Source organism: Schistocerca americana, chromosome 5 (assembly GCF_021461395.2).
Source record: "Schistocerca americana isolate TAMUIC-IGC-003095 chromosome 5, iqSchAmer2.1, whole genome shotgun sequence".
Lineage (NCBI taxonomy): Eukaryota > Metazoa > Arthropoda > Insecta > Orthoptera > Acrididae > Schistocerca > Schistocerca americana.
The window spans coordinates 459,721,035-459,737,328 of NC_060123.1; the positions used below are offsets into that span (position 1 = coordinate 459,721,035).

The 16,294-nt window shown below is 37.6% G+C and overlaps 1 protein-coding gene across 4 annotated transcripts in view; it reads right to left on the reverse strand.

Annotated features, from left to right (window-relative positions):
* LOC124615409 (poly(A) polymerase type 3-like) overlaps positions 1-16,294 on the reverse strand; it is a 177,875-nt gene that overhangs the window by 133,411 nt on the left and 28,170 nt on the right. For all 4 annotated transcript variants that reach the window (XM_047143268.1, XM_047143266.1, XM_047143270.1 and 1 more), the window contains 2 exons: positions 15,914-16,249; positions 1,754-2,012 (listed from right to left, as the gene is read on the reverse strand). In XM_047143268.1, the coding sequence (XP_046999224.1) occupies positions 1,754-2,012; positions 15,914-16,248 (594 nt within the window). In that variant the 5' untranslated portion in view covers position 16,249. The remainder of the gene's footprint in view (positions 1-1,753; positions 2,013-15,913; positions 16,250-16,294) is intronic.

Consider the following 16,294-nt stretch of genomic DNA (forward strand, 5'->3'; position numbering starts at 1 on the left):
CCCCAACAAGCAATTGCACAGTAGCTGTTTCCGAATGCTTTTTGTTGAACTTTGCTCATTGTTTTCTTTTCTTATTTTGAAATGAATGAAGCGACTAATCCTGGTCCACCACGTTATAACACCAAAGGAGATCAGTTATACCTATGTCAGTACAGCTTTCACAGAATATGGGTGTAGGTTGCTTCCCTGCAAGAGGGAGGTGGGACTTGTTTCCCTGCACTGCTCCCTTCCCCTCTAGTGGTCAAAATTCTTGTTTGTTTATGCTCACAGCTGTTTGCCACTATAGGAGTACAGTGTCTGCACTCTACACTTTAGCGCCTGAGAAACAAAATCCGACATGATGTTTATCAACAGAGCTGAATTTAAAATAGAGTTACTAAGTGGCTTGTCAGTTCTACATGTGGCAATGTCACGCATGGATTGCACAGAAATAAATGCCAACAAAAAGCCTAACTTAATATTCTGCAGATTTTGTAATTGTCAAATTGGGCAGAAAAAGCAAATAATTTCCAGAAACACCTTAAATCAGAGACACAGTCAATTCTCTTGCAGAAAAATGCTACTCTTTTCAATAGAATGATCATTTGCTGAAAGCTTAAATACAGCCAAACGAAGAAAACAAAGTCATTTCAGAAAAAAAGCTCTTGAAATTCTTGCAAAACCAAACATTCTCATCGAAAGTTCCCAATCTGCATATTATTATTATTATTTTTTTAAATAGTCAATTTCAAAGAATAACGGCTTTGTCTGTCTTCACTCTTCTAGTGTGACAACCTTTTTAGTGTGTGTGTGTGTGTGTGTGTGTGTGTGTGTGTGTGTGTGTGTCCATCGATTTTTTGAAATAATAGTTGAGACAAAAATAGATGCAATTTTTCCAAAAATAGAAGCAATATTTTCCAAAAATAGAAGCAATATTTTCTGGTCCCTACCCCCTACCCCTTACTTACTCCTGCCACACTATAAGTTATTGAAAGGCCACCTCATATTTACATGAATACCTTGAAATAGTTAGTCTATATTTGCAATCTAGAAAACTTGGAATTAATGTTCCCTTACATACTGCCTTATTTTCCACATGTCTATCTTAAAACAATTATCCCCGTTTGCACAGAGTCTCGTGACTCATTACTGAAAAAAATTTTAATGGTATCCAATGTCTCTTATTTAGCACTTTTGACCACATTTTCTATGGCTCTCTCTTCCTTTGTTTTCCCTATCTAGTATGGTCAGACACAGCTCCCCATTCTACCTTGTTTTACTCGTGGAACCTCTGGATATTTTCCATAACCCCTTGGTGTTAATTGCAGCAAGGTCATTTGAATCTCCCTAGCATTGTCCTATTTCTTCATCTTTACTTTCAGCTCACTGTGCTGTCAGTTTCATGGGCAGAGGCAACATTGTAACTAGAGCTGCTGAGTAGTAGCCTGTATATAAGATGTTAGTGGTTTCTAGACTTTAACTCTTTATTTTACTTCCAGTCTTTTAGATCCCTTCCCTCTATCGATTATACCTTGTTACTCTACATTACAAAAACTGGGAAACAATAACAACAACATTTTGCAAATCATGGTTCTAGTTCAGTATGTCCACAGAACAGTTGCCAGCACACTGTGTGTGAGGCGAAAAGTGGTGTACTCTCCATGAAGTAGTGATTGTTAATACCAAAGAAGAAGAGCTGCAGCTATATAACATATACATACACATTGCATTATATATCCCTCCAACAATGAAAACAACTTTGTTCTATACTTACTCTGAGATCTGTGACTTCCTTTTGTTGCTTTAAGAGTTCAAAAAATGAAGTGAAATAATCGGAACGTTCGATGTGTCTTGGTGCAACACAAAGAGCATCAATATCAGCTCCTTTGTGATGTACACCTAGTCTATACGATCCGAATGTATATATTTTACCGCCCACTTGCTCTGCTACATTCAGAGGCATATTCCTTTTCACACTAGCCTCACAAATCCATTCCTTCACAAGAGAATTAAGTTTACTAAGAATTTCCATCCTAGAAAATAAAAACACAGAAATCAGTGACAACACTAAGAGAAATAGTGTATAACAGAGCAATGTGCTACCTGGAATAACATAAAAAAGTGACAGCACAAACAAAACTAATTTATCACAAGTCATCTCTGAATTTTTACTGTTACACTCGTAAATACGCTACAAAATTTATTCTGGTAAATGCAGAACTTCTATGTAAGACACTGTTTCTAGATGGATGTAAGCCCAAGGATATATATTCTAAAAACAACATTACTTTTAATTTTTTTTAATATGGGCCTGTCTGAAGCACAGATTTGTTGGCAAAAGATAAAAATTTGCACAATTATTTATTTACTGTCTGAAAGCAGTTGTGTATTAAGGATTTCATGAACCCTGTTGACATGAACAGTGCAATGTTATAAACAGAGAGCTCTACACTTTACATCTTTTTATGCACGTTCTCAAAACACTGGAGTACTGTCGCGAGGTCAGTGCTACTAATCAATGTTAAACAAAAATTTCCATGCATATAGGTGATACATCAAAGCAAAAACAGTCACTTGTAGTTCACACTACTTTAAGATTCTCATGAAACTTGCTGCAAGAAATTTCTTGGATATCATTTAAATATAAGCCACCAACCAAACGGCCTTCACAGCATATGGCAAACTTTCAATATATGTCCTAGCATAAAAACCTCACTCAACAGTTTACACAGTATTGATAACAGAATCATTTTCACTGTTTCGGTATTCTGTACAGCGTTTTTATTATTGGTGACGCAGACTTTTATTGGATGGGTTGAAGAATGTGGAACAAAAAATTAAAATACAGTGAAATACTTTACTGAATGAAAATATGCCATTATAGTGTACTGAAAACAGCCTCCTCCATCACTGGATTAAAAAAAAATGCTGTTGTTGAATCTGAGGAAAATAAAATTGGCAACTACAGCAGCTGGCATAGTCATCAACCGAAAAATCAACATAGAAATTATTCAAGCTGTTCCTTGGTTCGATGATAGCATGTGAAGGAGTGTGCATCCAAAACTACTCAAGCTTTGGCTAGCAATAAGCTACAACACAGATGAGTGATCAGTTTGTCTGTTCATAAGACAATTAGATTACAGTATGTACTATTCAGATACCACTATTAAGTACAATATAAAATTCCACAAAACAATTCAGTCCTTTCTGAGGTTACAATCGACACACGGCTAACACCATACAACTACTGTAAAACCATTAATTTTTATACCCACAAAAAACAGACAATAAAAGAAAAATATATTTAAAAACTACAGGGAATGTAAGAAAATACTTCGAAATTCAGAAAAAAACTAAAATGACATATCTCATTTGCTAAAGGGTTTATACGCAAAATAATGACACTGGAACTCTGTAAATCAAATTATTTACACTATAAAATGAACAAATATGTGCATACCACTAGTCTTAAAAGGGACATTACTGGGGGAGGGGGGGGGGGGGGGGAACCCTAGCCTGAATTAATTAAAACAATAAACGAAGTGTCATACACCTCTTTCACAACCACCTATGAAAATGTTTGGTTAAGTAGCTGTAAAGAAGTTGTTTTTTTAAATAAAGTGCACAACAGTTCACCACATGGGTAACATCTTCAGCGGACGATAGCGAAACAACAACAACAAATATTTAAATTGATAACATTAAAAATACTAGCACTTACAGCAGTACAACCTTCCACCAGTGGATTGAAGCACCTGTCTTCAGGATTGATACATATGCAAAACATTATTCTTAAATAAAATAATACAAGAATTCCTATTAACATTGGCAAAAACCAAGAATGTTTTAAATATACTATCAAACAGTGCACCGCGACTGGTACTACAAAGCCATAACTCTACAACACATACCCAAAATAGTTACAATTCTGTAAATATGGTATCTAGGGACAATGGAGTATGTATCTCTAATAGCTGGATTACACTAGAGTGAACTGATTATCATTGAATGAACATCGTTGAACACAACTTCCTGTTGGTGTAAGCAAGAGAAGCAAGATCAAATGGCCCCCCCCTCTCTCTCTCTCTCTCTCTCTCTCTCTCTCTCTCTCTCTCTATATATATATATATATATATATATATATATATATATATATATATATATATATATATAATGGAAGGAAACATTCCACGTGGGAAAAATTATATATAAAAACAAAGATGAGGTGACTTACCGAACAAAAGCGCTGGCAGGTCGATAGACACACAAACAAACACAAACATACACACAAAATTCAAGCTTTCGCAACAAACTGTTGCCTCATCAGGAAAGAGGAAAGGAGAGGGGAAGACGAAAGGAAGTGGGTTTTAAGGGAGAGGGTAAGGAGTCATTCCAATCCCGGGAGCGGAAAGACTTACCTTAGGGGGAAAAAAGGACAGGTATACACTCGCACACACGCACATATCCATCCACACATACAGACACAAGCGTCAGACAATTGTTAGCCTCATTTTCATAATCTGCCACCACAATACCACTCCTTTTAATATACTACACGCAGTTTTTTCGAAATTTTCCCGAATTTCTCCGTCCTTTAACGTGTTTTGGCGGCAACACAACCACCTAACCTTTATGCACATCGTTGTCTACCAACCCAAGTCCAACATAGCCCAGCTGTAACCAACACCTTTTCGCCTTTTTTCATTCCAGATCTCCAGTTTCTTTCCGGTTCACCTTTATCTCTCCCCATATATTTTTATTTTCATTTTCATTTCACCTCATGTTACACTTTCCACCTTCTAATACCATGTCACCCTCACAACACCCCCACAATGACCCCATTAAGTTTTATTTACATTCCCTCCGCAAACATGCCTTCGCCCTAGCCAGATTACGCTTGCATATTTTATTTTCTCAGGCTTGTCTGACATTTGGCATTACCCCCAAAGGCCTCACACTCAAAGTTCCCATCTCTGGCTGCAACCCTTCCTTCCAACAGTCCCTATACCAGTTCCAAACTGAACAATCCATTGCCCTCACCCACTTAATCCTTCACCTACATGGCTTGTGTCTGTATGTGTGGATGGATATGTGCGTGTGTGCGAGTGTATACCTGTCCTTTTTTCCCCCTAAGGTAAGTCTTTCCGCTCCCGGGATTGGAATGACTCCTTACCCTCTCCCTTAAAACCCACTTCTTATATATATATATATATATATATATATATATAGTATAATGGAAGGAAACATTCCACGTGGGAAAAATTATATATAAAAAAACAAAGATGAGGTGACTTACCGAACAAAAGCGCTGGCAGGTCGATAGACACACAAACAAACACAAACATACACACAAACATAAACATAAACATAAACAACCACAAACATATGTTTGTGTTTGTTTGTGTGTCTATCGACCTGCCAGCGCTTTTGTTCGGTAAGTCACCTCATCTTCGTTTTTATATATATATATATATATATATATATATATAGTTTTGCATCTGTAGGTGTTAGTTTTGCGTTCTGTCAGTTGTCAGTATTTTTTGCAGATCATCAAAAGATATTCACATTTCCCAAATTGCAAACAGAAGAGAGCACTTGCTTTCACCATCAGCTACTTCTCTGCATTTTTAAATAACAGTAATCCAATAGTCATGCTTGTTTATGTTAGCAATAAAGAGGTCTTGGCAGCAATTGAAAATATCAGATGTGGAAGTGCTTGTGGGAGCCAAGAGGTTTTCAACATAAAATAAAAAATAATGATTGGCATGAAATTACCAAAGTCATCAATTTTTCTCCTGAGGAGATGAGGAAGAAGATTAACTTCACTTCCATCCTTTGTTCAGAAAGGAATGTAGTACCTACACTGTGTAGCTGTGTACCTACATCGTCATTAACAGTACAAATACCACTATATTGTACGATGAGCAGGTACATTCATACTGAACTGTTGCAGCTGTGAAAGTTAAGGATGACACAGCTGAGAAGGAACTTTGAGTGCAAGGACCATAAAAATCATTCATATACAGCAATGGAAATTGGGATTATGTTATAACTGCTACCTTCTTAGGGTCCACAAGCACAACCACAAAAGAGCTGTTTCAAACTATTGTTTCAAGCAGATCATATTTTATCAGAAGTATTACGAAATTGTCTAAAACACACAGCCTGTTACTAAAGAAATAGGGTTGGACCTCAAATCCGAAAAATAAAATGGTAATTGGTCAAAATAAAGATGAGACTGTGCCTGTGAACAGGTAATAATTTCTAATACCAAATGAAATAATCACAAAGAGCTGCTAATGATAGCCAACTGATAGCTGGAGAGCATACTTTCAGTAATTTGACCAGTACGAATAAAGGCATGGCACATCGAGAACAAATGCATATGAAGTGTGAAACAGTAACTGACAATAAACAAGCAAAGAGGGTAAATTTCTGAAGCTTCCTAGCAAACAATTTATCTTTTTACGATGAGGAAGACAAGATGATATAAGGTGGGATGAGTCATTTATATTAACAGCATCCACTAGAAATTTGAAGAAGCAAGCAGGAGGGGAGACTATTCCTACTGGAATTTCTTTAGAAGTGAAGGTAGGTGTGTGTGTGTGTGTGTGTGTGTGTGTGTGTGTGTGTAGGTGGGAGGTGGCTGTGTAAGTGGTGTACTTTAGCTCGTTAAAAGATTCTTCTTTTTTGTATGCCTATCAAGGAATCAATACTTCTACTACTAGGTATGCTGTCTTCTTTACTCCTAAATTATATGAACACTGCTTCGGCCAAGCTACAAGTGAAAATATCAACACAGTCCATACAAATCAGAAGCCATATCAGGATAATCTGCCTGTATGTGATGAAAATACGAGATTCAGGACAATGGACATTTAAGTAGCAAACTGAAAACATAATACAGTAAACCCCAACTCCCACGAGAACAATGTATTTTTCCCTGCTTTTAATGAACCATACTTTAGAAAAAGTCTGTTTTTAAGGAATAAACATGAAACACTTTGCAAACTGAAATCTATTTTCTACGTAATACCTAATATGTTCAAGTGAGTTTCTGGTTTCTTTCCATTTCACACAGGTGGTATTTTTTGTCCAGTGACACAGTAAATGGTCGCTGATTCAACCACTCTACACAAACCTAGATAATTGTCAATAACTCCACTTTGCTTCTAGCAATACTGACAGACATGTTGAAAGAATCAGAAATGTATTTCCATGCAACTTAAGTTCACGTGATCTGATGTCAGTCTCTCCGAGTCCAGGGAGCATGAAAAGTGTAGTAGTTTGTTTACTGAAGTGTCAAAGTTTTCAATTTTACTTTTGTGGAGTTATGGCCTGCAAACGCAGAATGCACACACTTCAGAATAAGATGACGATCACCCAGAATTCTAATGACTAATCCTAACATACAGCTTTCAGGCATGGAAAACGCACACAATTTAATGCCATCTACCCATGCAGCACATTCAAAAATGAGGAAGCGTTCTTAAATGCTGAAGCTAACAATTTCTTTGGACCCAAAACAGAAGAAAATTCATATGTCTACATTCAATGATGTGGACAATATTCTTCTAAAGTTGTTTCAAGTACTGAGAAGTCAAAGTCTTCCTACAAGTGGAAACATACTGCAAGAGAAGATTCGTGAAACTGCTCTGAAGTTCGACCTTGGAAATTTCAGTACACTGAATGACAGGCTGAATCATTTTAAAGAACACCATAACCTGTCATTTCAAAGTGTATTTGGAGAGTATAGCGGAAGTAGGATTTTTTACAAAATAGGAAATTAGGGCACAGTGAAGCTACTGTGAACAGTTCAGCGACAATATTGTTATCAGATTTGACAGCAAACCAATGCAGACAATGACAGTTAAGATATGCACGCCAATGTCACAAGTAGTTGATGAAGATACAGAGAAAATATACGAGAATATTGAACACATAATTCAGTATGTACAGGGTGATGAAAATCTAATGATTGTGGGAGAATGGAAAGTGGTTGTAAGGAAAAGAACAGAATAAAGAGTTAAGGTGAGTTGTTTTGGGGGAGGAGACCAGACAGCAAGGTCACTGGTCTCATCGGATTAGGAAAGGAAGTCGGATGTGCCCTTTCGAAGGAACCATCCCGGCATTTGCCTGGAGTGATTTAGGGAATCACGGAAAACCTAAATCAGGATGGCCAGACACAGGATTGAACCGTCATCCTCCCAAATTCGAGTCCAGTGTGCTAGCCATTGCGCCACCTCGCTCGGTAAGTTAAGGGAGACTACTGGCTTGACAGGAGACACAAGTGAGGAGTGAGACAGTTCTGCAACAAATTTCAGATGGTAATAGTGAATATTCTGTTCACGAATCATATGAGGAGAAGGTATACTTGGAAAAGACCCAGAGACATGGGAAGATCCCATCCCCTTTGTGGACGAAGATTCCGAAATCACATATTGGATTGAAAGCCTACCAAAGAGAAAATATACACTCAGACCACAATTTAATAGTGATGAGTAATAGGCTGAAGTTAAAGGGAATTGTCTGGAAGAATCCGTGTGGAAGAATGTGGGATACTGAAGCACCAAGGAATGATGAGAAGCATCTGAAGTTCACTACGGATTTGGATACTGTGATAAGGAACATCGGAGTAGGCAGATCAGCTGAAGAGGAGTGGACACATCTAAAAAGGGCAATCACAGATGTTGGACAGACAAATACGAGTACAAGGAAGGTAACTGCGAAGAAATCACGGGTAACAGAAGAAATATATCAACTGATCGACAAAAGCAGCAAGTACAAAAAGGTTCAGTGAAAGACAGGAACAATAATACAAATTACTTATGAATGAAATGAATGGTAAGTGAATGCTGCACGGAAAGTGTGAAGAAATTGAAAAAGAAATTATCATCAGGAGGACTGACTCAGCATAAAGAAAAGTCAAGATAACCTTCAGTGAAATTAAAACCATGGATGTTAATATTACAAATGGAATGGGAATACCACTGTTAACACTTAGGCAACCGAGGCTGAGTATAGGTCGGGCCACAGAACTGCTTTTAAACAACCACATTCAAGTACAGTTCGGACAGCTCTTAGATGCCGCTCACAGCCTATTAGCCTTCTGGAAGTAGGCCGGCTACTGTGGTAGTGCTGCGTGGAACGCCTGCCTATATGTCACTTGACTGCTGCTCCCCTGTGTGTTCTTGGTTTTAGAACTACGTCAAAACACACATAGCAGCTTCCATAACACACTGTGCCATTGTGCATTGGTGTAGTCCTGAATTTCAAACATTCTAGTTACTGTTTGGTGTTTCTTGTTAATTTTTCTCTAAAATATGTCACGTTTTCTGAGTGAGAAAGAAATTTTAGAAGCCTTAGAGGAAGAATTGGATGAGTCTGGTTCTGGGTGGGAAATGTCTGAATGTGAAGAGAATGAAGAGGATTCAGATACAGGTAAGGAGATGTCTAGTGCAGTTTTTCTTCAGTGTTATTATTACAACTTATATTGCTCGAATTGCTTCAGTTAGCAGAAAATTTATTCCTGTTCATCTTATCTATCTTGCAGAGGAATCTGATGAGCCTGCATCTGTGCAGGTGCTGTTTACTGAACAAAGTACATCCTCTGCAACACAGGCGTCAGCTCCAACACAGCTGTCTGTACCTCCAACAAAGAAACAACGAATTTTGTGGAAAAAACCCACTGATGCTGAATTAGGCTGGAAATTTGCTGATGATCAGCCTACTGTCCCACAATTTGTAGAGAAAAGTGGAGTAATGGCAGCTGTTCATAAGAATTCCACTCCTCTCGGTGTGTTTTTGATCTTTTCCCCTGATTCCATAATGAAACACACAAAATCCGAAACAAACAGCTACGAAAAGTCTGTTTATGACAAACTCAAAGCACCTTCTAGGATAAAGCCTCACAGTTTTTGCAATTCATGGGTTGGAGTAAAGCTGCATGAAATGTATGTTTTTTGGCATATTTATACATGTGTCTTGTGAAAAAAAAAAAAAACTGATTACTGGTCTACCAACAATTTTATTTCAACCTCTTTCCCTGGTTCTGTTATGGCCAGAAACAGATTCAAGGCAATATTATCAAACCTGCATTTGAATGACAATGCAACTTACATTCTGAAAAGTCAACCTCAGCATGACCCCATGCATAAAGTCAGGCCAATCGTCGATCATTTCTTATTAGAATCATAAAAATCATTTTACCCATCAGAAAACATCACTATTGACGAAGGCATGAGTGGTTTTCATGAAGAGTGGTATTTCGGGTGTACATAAAAAATAAGCCTGACAAGTATGGAATCAAGATGTTTATTGTGTGCGATTCCAAAACTGGTTAAGTTCTTAGATTGGAGGTATATGCTGGGAAAGGAACACAAGACAACTCCATAACACCATTATTTGAGAGGTTGCTAGCAGATTACCTGGGAAAAGGCCACACTGTTTACATGGACAAATTTTATACTTCACCAACAATATTCGATTTTCTGTGGCAACATAAAAATGAAAGCAGAAGGTACATGCGTGACTTACCGAAAGGAACTACCAAACAAAATTGTTTCCAAAAAACTGAAAAGGTATGAGTCATTGTCAATGAGGAGGAATAATCCACTTTGTTTGAAGTGGAAAGACACAAGAGATGTACTATGCCTGTCCACTGTGCACAAAATGATCAGCTCTGACACGTCTGATCATACAAAGGAAGGTATCAAAGTAAAATCAAAATCAGGTGCCATTCATGATTATAGTATTTACAAAAACGGGGGTCGAAAGGAGTGATGAAATGATTTCTTACTATGCATTTAGGAGGAAACAGATGAAGCAGTGGAAGAAGTTTTTCTTCCACTTGCTTATACAGGCTGCAACAAATGCATTTGTCTTATATCGGGAAACCAGGACTCCTGCTCAAAGGAAGAGCTGCCATTTTTCCACTTTTCTACGACAAACTGGTGAAGGACTGATTCACAAAGGTACAAATTTGGCACTAGACAATGTTCCTAGTGAAATTTACAGCAACAGACTTCCAGGACGACACTTCGCAGAAAAAATTTCGGCCAATGAGAAGGAGTGTCCAACTAGGGTTTGTAAAGTTAGCTCTGAGAAAACAAAAAAATCTAGTGGTAAAGCAGGTAGGAAGGAAACCAGCTGGTGGTGTCCAGAAGGCAATGTACCACTCTGCATGCCAAAATGCTTCAAAATCATCCACACTGAAGCTAATTACCTGCAAATTTACACAAAACTAAAAAATGCATTTTTTGTGAAACCGAAATCATACATTTTATGTTTATTGTTATTAATTTTGTCATCAAGCAATATAATTAAAATAAACCTTAAAGACTGTTCTTTCATAATATGTTTTCTGTTTCAAGATATCTTATATAGAAACAGGCCAGTGACATTTCAAAAATCACTAAAAGTGGCCACTCCTCTGGACCAAGAGTGTGTGTAAGCTGCCAGTCCTCAAAGTGTTAAATGTCAAGGAGAGAGTGGATAGGTGGAAGGAGTGCACTGAAGGCCTCTATGAGGTGGAGAACTTGTTCGATGACATGACAGAAGAAGAAATTAGAGTTGATATGGAAGACATAGGGGATTGAGTAGTAGAGGCAGAATTTAACAGAGTGCTGGAAGACTTGAGACGAAATAAGCCAGAAGGAATCGATAACATTCCAACAGAATTTCAATAATCACTGGGGGGAAGTGGTAACCAAATGACTATTCAAGTTGGTGTGTCGAACCTACGAGACTGGCAATATACCATCGGACTTTCGGAAAAATATCATCCACACAATTCTGAAGATATCTGGGATAGATAAGTGCGAGAACTATTGCCGATCGGCTTAACAGTTCATGCATCAAAGCTGCTGATAAGAATAATATATAGAAGATCCAAAACAAAATTTTAGCTTGTGTTAGATGACTATTAGTTTGGATTTTGGAAAGGTAATGCACCAGAGAAACAGTTCTGATGATGCACTCGATAATGGAAGAAAGACTGAAGAAAAATCAAGACACGTTCATTGGATATGTTGACTAGAAAAAGTGTCTGACAATGTAAAATGGTGCACAATGTATGAAACTCTAAGAAAAATACAAGTAAGCTACAGGGAAAGCTGGGTTATGGTATGATAAAAAACCAAAAGATTTTTTTTTAATTTCGGGGGCATTATACATCTATTTTCAAATTTTTATTTTTATCTTTTGGTAGCCATGTTACTGATGTGTGTTTGCATTTTCAGGTGTTTTGAATATTTAGTTTATTGTTGACAGCTGAAAAGGTTTTACCTATTTTCGAGTGCCTGGAGAATTTGTACTTTCGAAAAGGATGAATCAAAGAATCTGTATTAAATTTTCCCAAAAATATGGAATAATGTGCAGTGCTGCATTTGAAAGTTGACTGTAGCTTTTGGCAAATATGCTAGGAGTAAGACAGGAGTTTACGAGTGGTATAAACATTTCGAACAGAATCGAGAAGATGCTGAAGACGACTGTCCCGGACACCCTAGCAAGTCAATTACTGACGAAAATGTGGAAGAAATAAGGGAAATGGTTCTGGAAAATAGCCAAATCATCCATCAAAGGGGTGGTTGTTGATGCCGGCATATCCTCTGGTCCACACCAAACAATTCTTCCTGCACATCTGTGCATGAAACATGTAGCAGCAAAGTTTGTTCCGAAACTGTTGAATTTCAACCAACAACATGTCACTCAAGAATTGATGAATGAAGTCGACAGCAAACCGAAACTTCTAAAGAAGGTTATAACAGGTGACGAAACATGGGTATATGGGTATGACATCAAAACCAAGCCTCAATCGTCCCAGTGGAAACTCCCTGAAGAGCCAAACCAAAAAAAATTGACAACTCTGACAGCATGTGAAGGTTCTTCTCATTGTTTTCTTTTATTATAACGGGATAGTGCATGGCGAGTTCCTGCCTTATGGCCATACAGTCAATAAGGAATACTGCCTGGAAGTTATTTGTGTGAAGCAATCCAAAGAAAATGATGAGAACTGTGGCACAACCACTCGGGGAAACTGCATCACAATAATGCTCTGCTCACACCTCAATGCTTGTTCATGGTTATTAGGTAAACAACAAAACTGTTACATTGCTTCAGCCACCGTATATGCCGGATGTGGCCCCCTGCAACTACTTCCTATTCCCGCGGCTGAAGTGAATCATGAAAGGATGTCATTTTAACACCATAAATGACATAAAAACAGAATTGCTGAAGGAACTGAATACCATACCAAAAGTGAGCTCCAGAAGTGCTTCCAAGATTACAGAATGTGCCGGCACAAGTATATTAGACTTGAGGGGGATTATTTTGAAGGGGACAAAGCTGATGATAATGATGAATAAATAAAATACTGTTTAAAAAAACAAAAATTCCTATTATCCTCTGATCATCCCTCATACATATAAGAACCAAGAGGGAGCAATAAGACTGGGAGATCAAGAACACAGGGTTCAAAATAAAAAGGGAGTATTGCACGCTATCATTTGCAAAAAACTTCTTTTTGACATCTTGAATCATTTATAAGATATGAAGATTGTTATGGCCACCATTCGCGGTGTGCAACAATGTAAAAGGGCACATCATGTGCGAATGACCTGCTTATATAACACCGAATAACTTGAGAATGAAACGAGGTCCTCAATTTTAAATAAAATTTTGATATCTTATCTACATTTCACTCACTGCGATGTATGAGCTAAAATCAACCAAGGTTTATGTCATCTGTTTTTACCTCTGCAAACTCTTTAAAGTTTCATGTAGTGTTTTACCCGAAGCAGCAGAGTAAGTATGAAAGGATAATGAAAAGAAATTCAGTTCTTCATCAAGTGAAGAGATCAGCCTGTAAGATGTGTAAATATTTTTTGAAAAATCAGATCATGAGCACTTCATATCTGTCCATACTGACCCTATGACTCATCTTAGAAGATAGACTAAAGCAAACCTATGTTTCTAGCATTTGTAGCGTTTCTGAAGAACAGAAATTTGTTAACATCGAGTATAGATTTAAGTGTCAGGAAGTCCTTTCTGAAAGCATTTGTATGGAGTGTTGCCATGTATGGAACTGAAACGTGGACGATAAATAGTTTAGACAAGAATAGAAGCTTTCGAAATGTGGTGCTACAGAAGAGTGCTGAAAATTAGATGCATGGATCACGTAACTAATGAGGAGGTAATGAATAGAATTGGGGAGAAGAGGAATTTGCGGCACAACTTGACTAGAAGAAGGGATCAGTTGGTAGGACATGTTGTGAGGCATCGAGGAATCTCCAATTTAGTAATGGAGGGAAATGTGGAGGGTAAAAATCGTAGAGGGAGGCCAAGAGATGAATACACTACGCAGATTCAAAGGCTCTAGGTTGCAGTGGTTACTTGGAGATGAAGAATCCTGCACAGGATAGATTAGCAAGGAGAGCTGCATCAAACAAGTCTTTGGACTGACCACCACCACCACCACCAAAACAATAGCAACAACATCGGTCAGAATGTCATCTCTCAGCACAGGTACCACATTTGATGAGCAGTACAATCATAACAAAAGCCACCTCAGCACAGAATCCAAAGAGTACATCTGTAGCAGCGAAAGGGTTAAGGGAGAAAAATGCCATGGAGATAAAAATATGTAAAGAAAAGATGGCAATGCTACTGCATGTAAATAGAGATTGAAGTAAGAAGTTGCCTCCCCCATTAATTCCCAAGTGTTTCCAAAACATGAAAACACTTCTTCATACTTATGAGTACAATGGCAGTCACCACAGATGCCAGAAATGTTTAAATTTTTTTTGTGTGTTTTGATGCCAAGATGGACGCCAGATATGTTTATTGCAGCCTGGAATTCTGTAAAACAATAGTCTGTGTTAAACTGTTTCACTACGGTACATCAATTGAAGAAAACATTGTCTTTGAAGAAGAATGGAGTACCAAAACTGTTATTTCTGAAAGTGCAACCTTCTGGGACACTGTTGGTTGTGACTTTCATACTGAAGATTGATGCAAATTAAATTCTTATGAAGAAACACAGGTAGGAGCTGGTGGTGGCAGCGATGATGACGGAGGAGGAGGAGGAGGAGGAGGAGGAGGAGGAGGGCATTGCATCATGTTTCACTGCCACAGTGCAAGTAATTCATACTGTCAGAAATTTTCTCTTTTAATTTAGATGTATCAACTCTAACTTATATCAACCAGCTGGGGCAACACCTTCTTTCATGTTGGAAGACCAAGACAAGACATCTTGATTAAAATAATAATAATAATAATAATAACAATAATAATAATAATAAATAAATAAAATGTGCTGTTCTGTGAAAAGTGAAATAATTATATATTTACTGCATTTAAATTTTCAGCAAAGAATATTGGTAATTTTATAAATAAATAGCTGTTACATCATCTTAATATGTTTGAATTATGATTCTGGGTCACTCCCTTCATGTACACTGGCAAAACCATCCATTTAAGAAAACTGCCATCTAAGGGAAAAAATATTTAGGTGCACGGAGATTCGTTAAGAAGGGGTTTTACTGAGCTGAGATAAAATAAAACACAAAATCTGAGAATCAAAATTTGTCATAAGACACACTCTGCATATGCCCAACTCTGAAATACTAAGTGAAAGAATCTACTATTATGTGTGATGACTTATTTTATACAAAGGAATGCACTGTGACATCTCCAATAACACCCTATGTCACAATTTGATTGCTAAAATTATTCTATTACAAAGGTTTGTTAAGCGAGAATCTCTTAAATGCAGTTCATAACAGCAATACGAAAAAATATTTAACTTTATTACGACTTTGGCAGAATTTTTTTTAAAAACAAATAAACATATTTGTAATAACCAAAAGATTAAATATGTGGTCAACATTTCATTGCAAAAAACCTGAAGTCAAACACTGGCACTCAGTAAACATACCGATGATTGAGCTCTTCGTCAGTTTCAAATACATTATACGGTTTAAGGACTTCTTGCAGTTCTAGAGTTCTCTGAATGTCAATGGGTTTGGGCATGGCAAGGCTGATGGCAGAGGTCATCCCAAGGGTACGAGGACCAGTCTGCTGTTGCTGGTCCTCCTGTTGTTGTTGCTGCTGCTGCAGTTGTTGTTGCTGCTGTTGCTGCTGCAGCAAAGAAGTGGGTTGTGGCAGCAGCTGCTGCTGCTGCAGTTGCTGCTTTTGTACCTGCTTCTGATGAAGCTGGTTCTGGGTTTGCAACTGCTGGAGCTGCTGTGTTTGTATTTGGGCTGGCCACATCCTGCAGGTACAAGAAATTATTAATTTATTATTATTATTATTATTA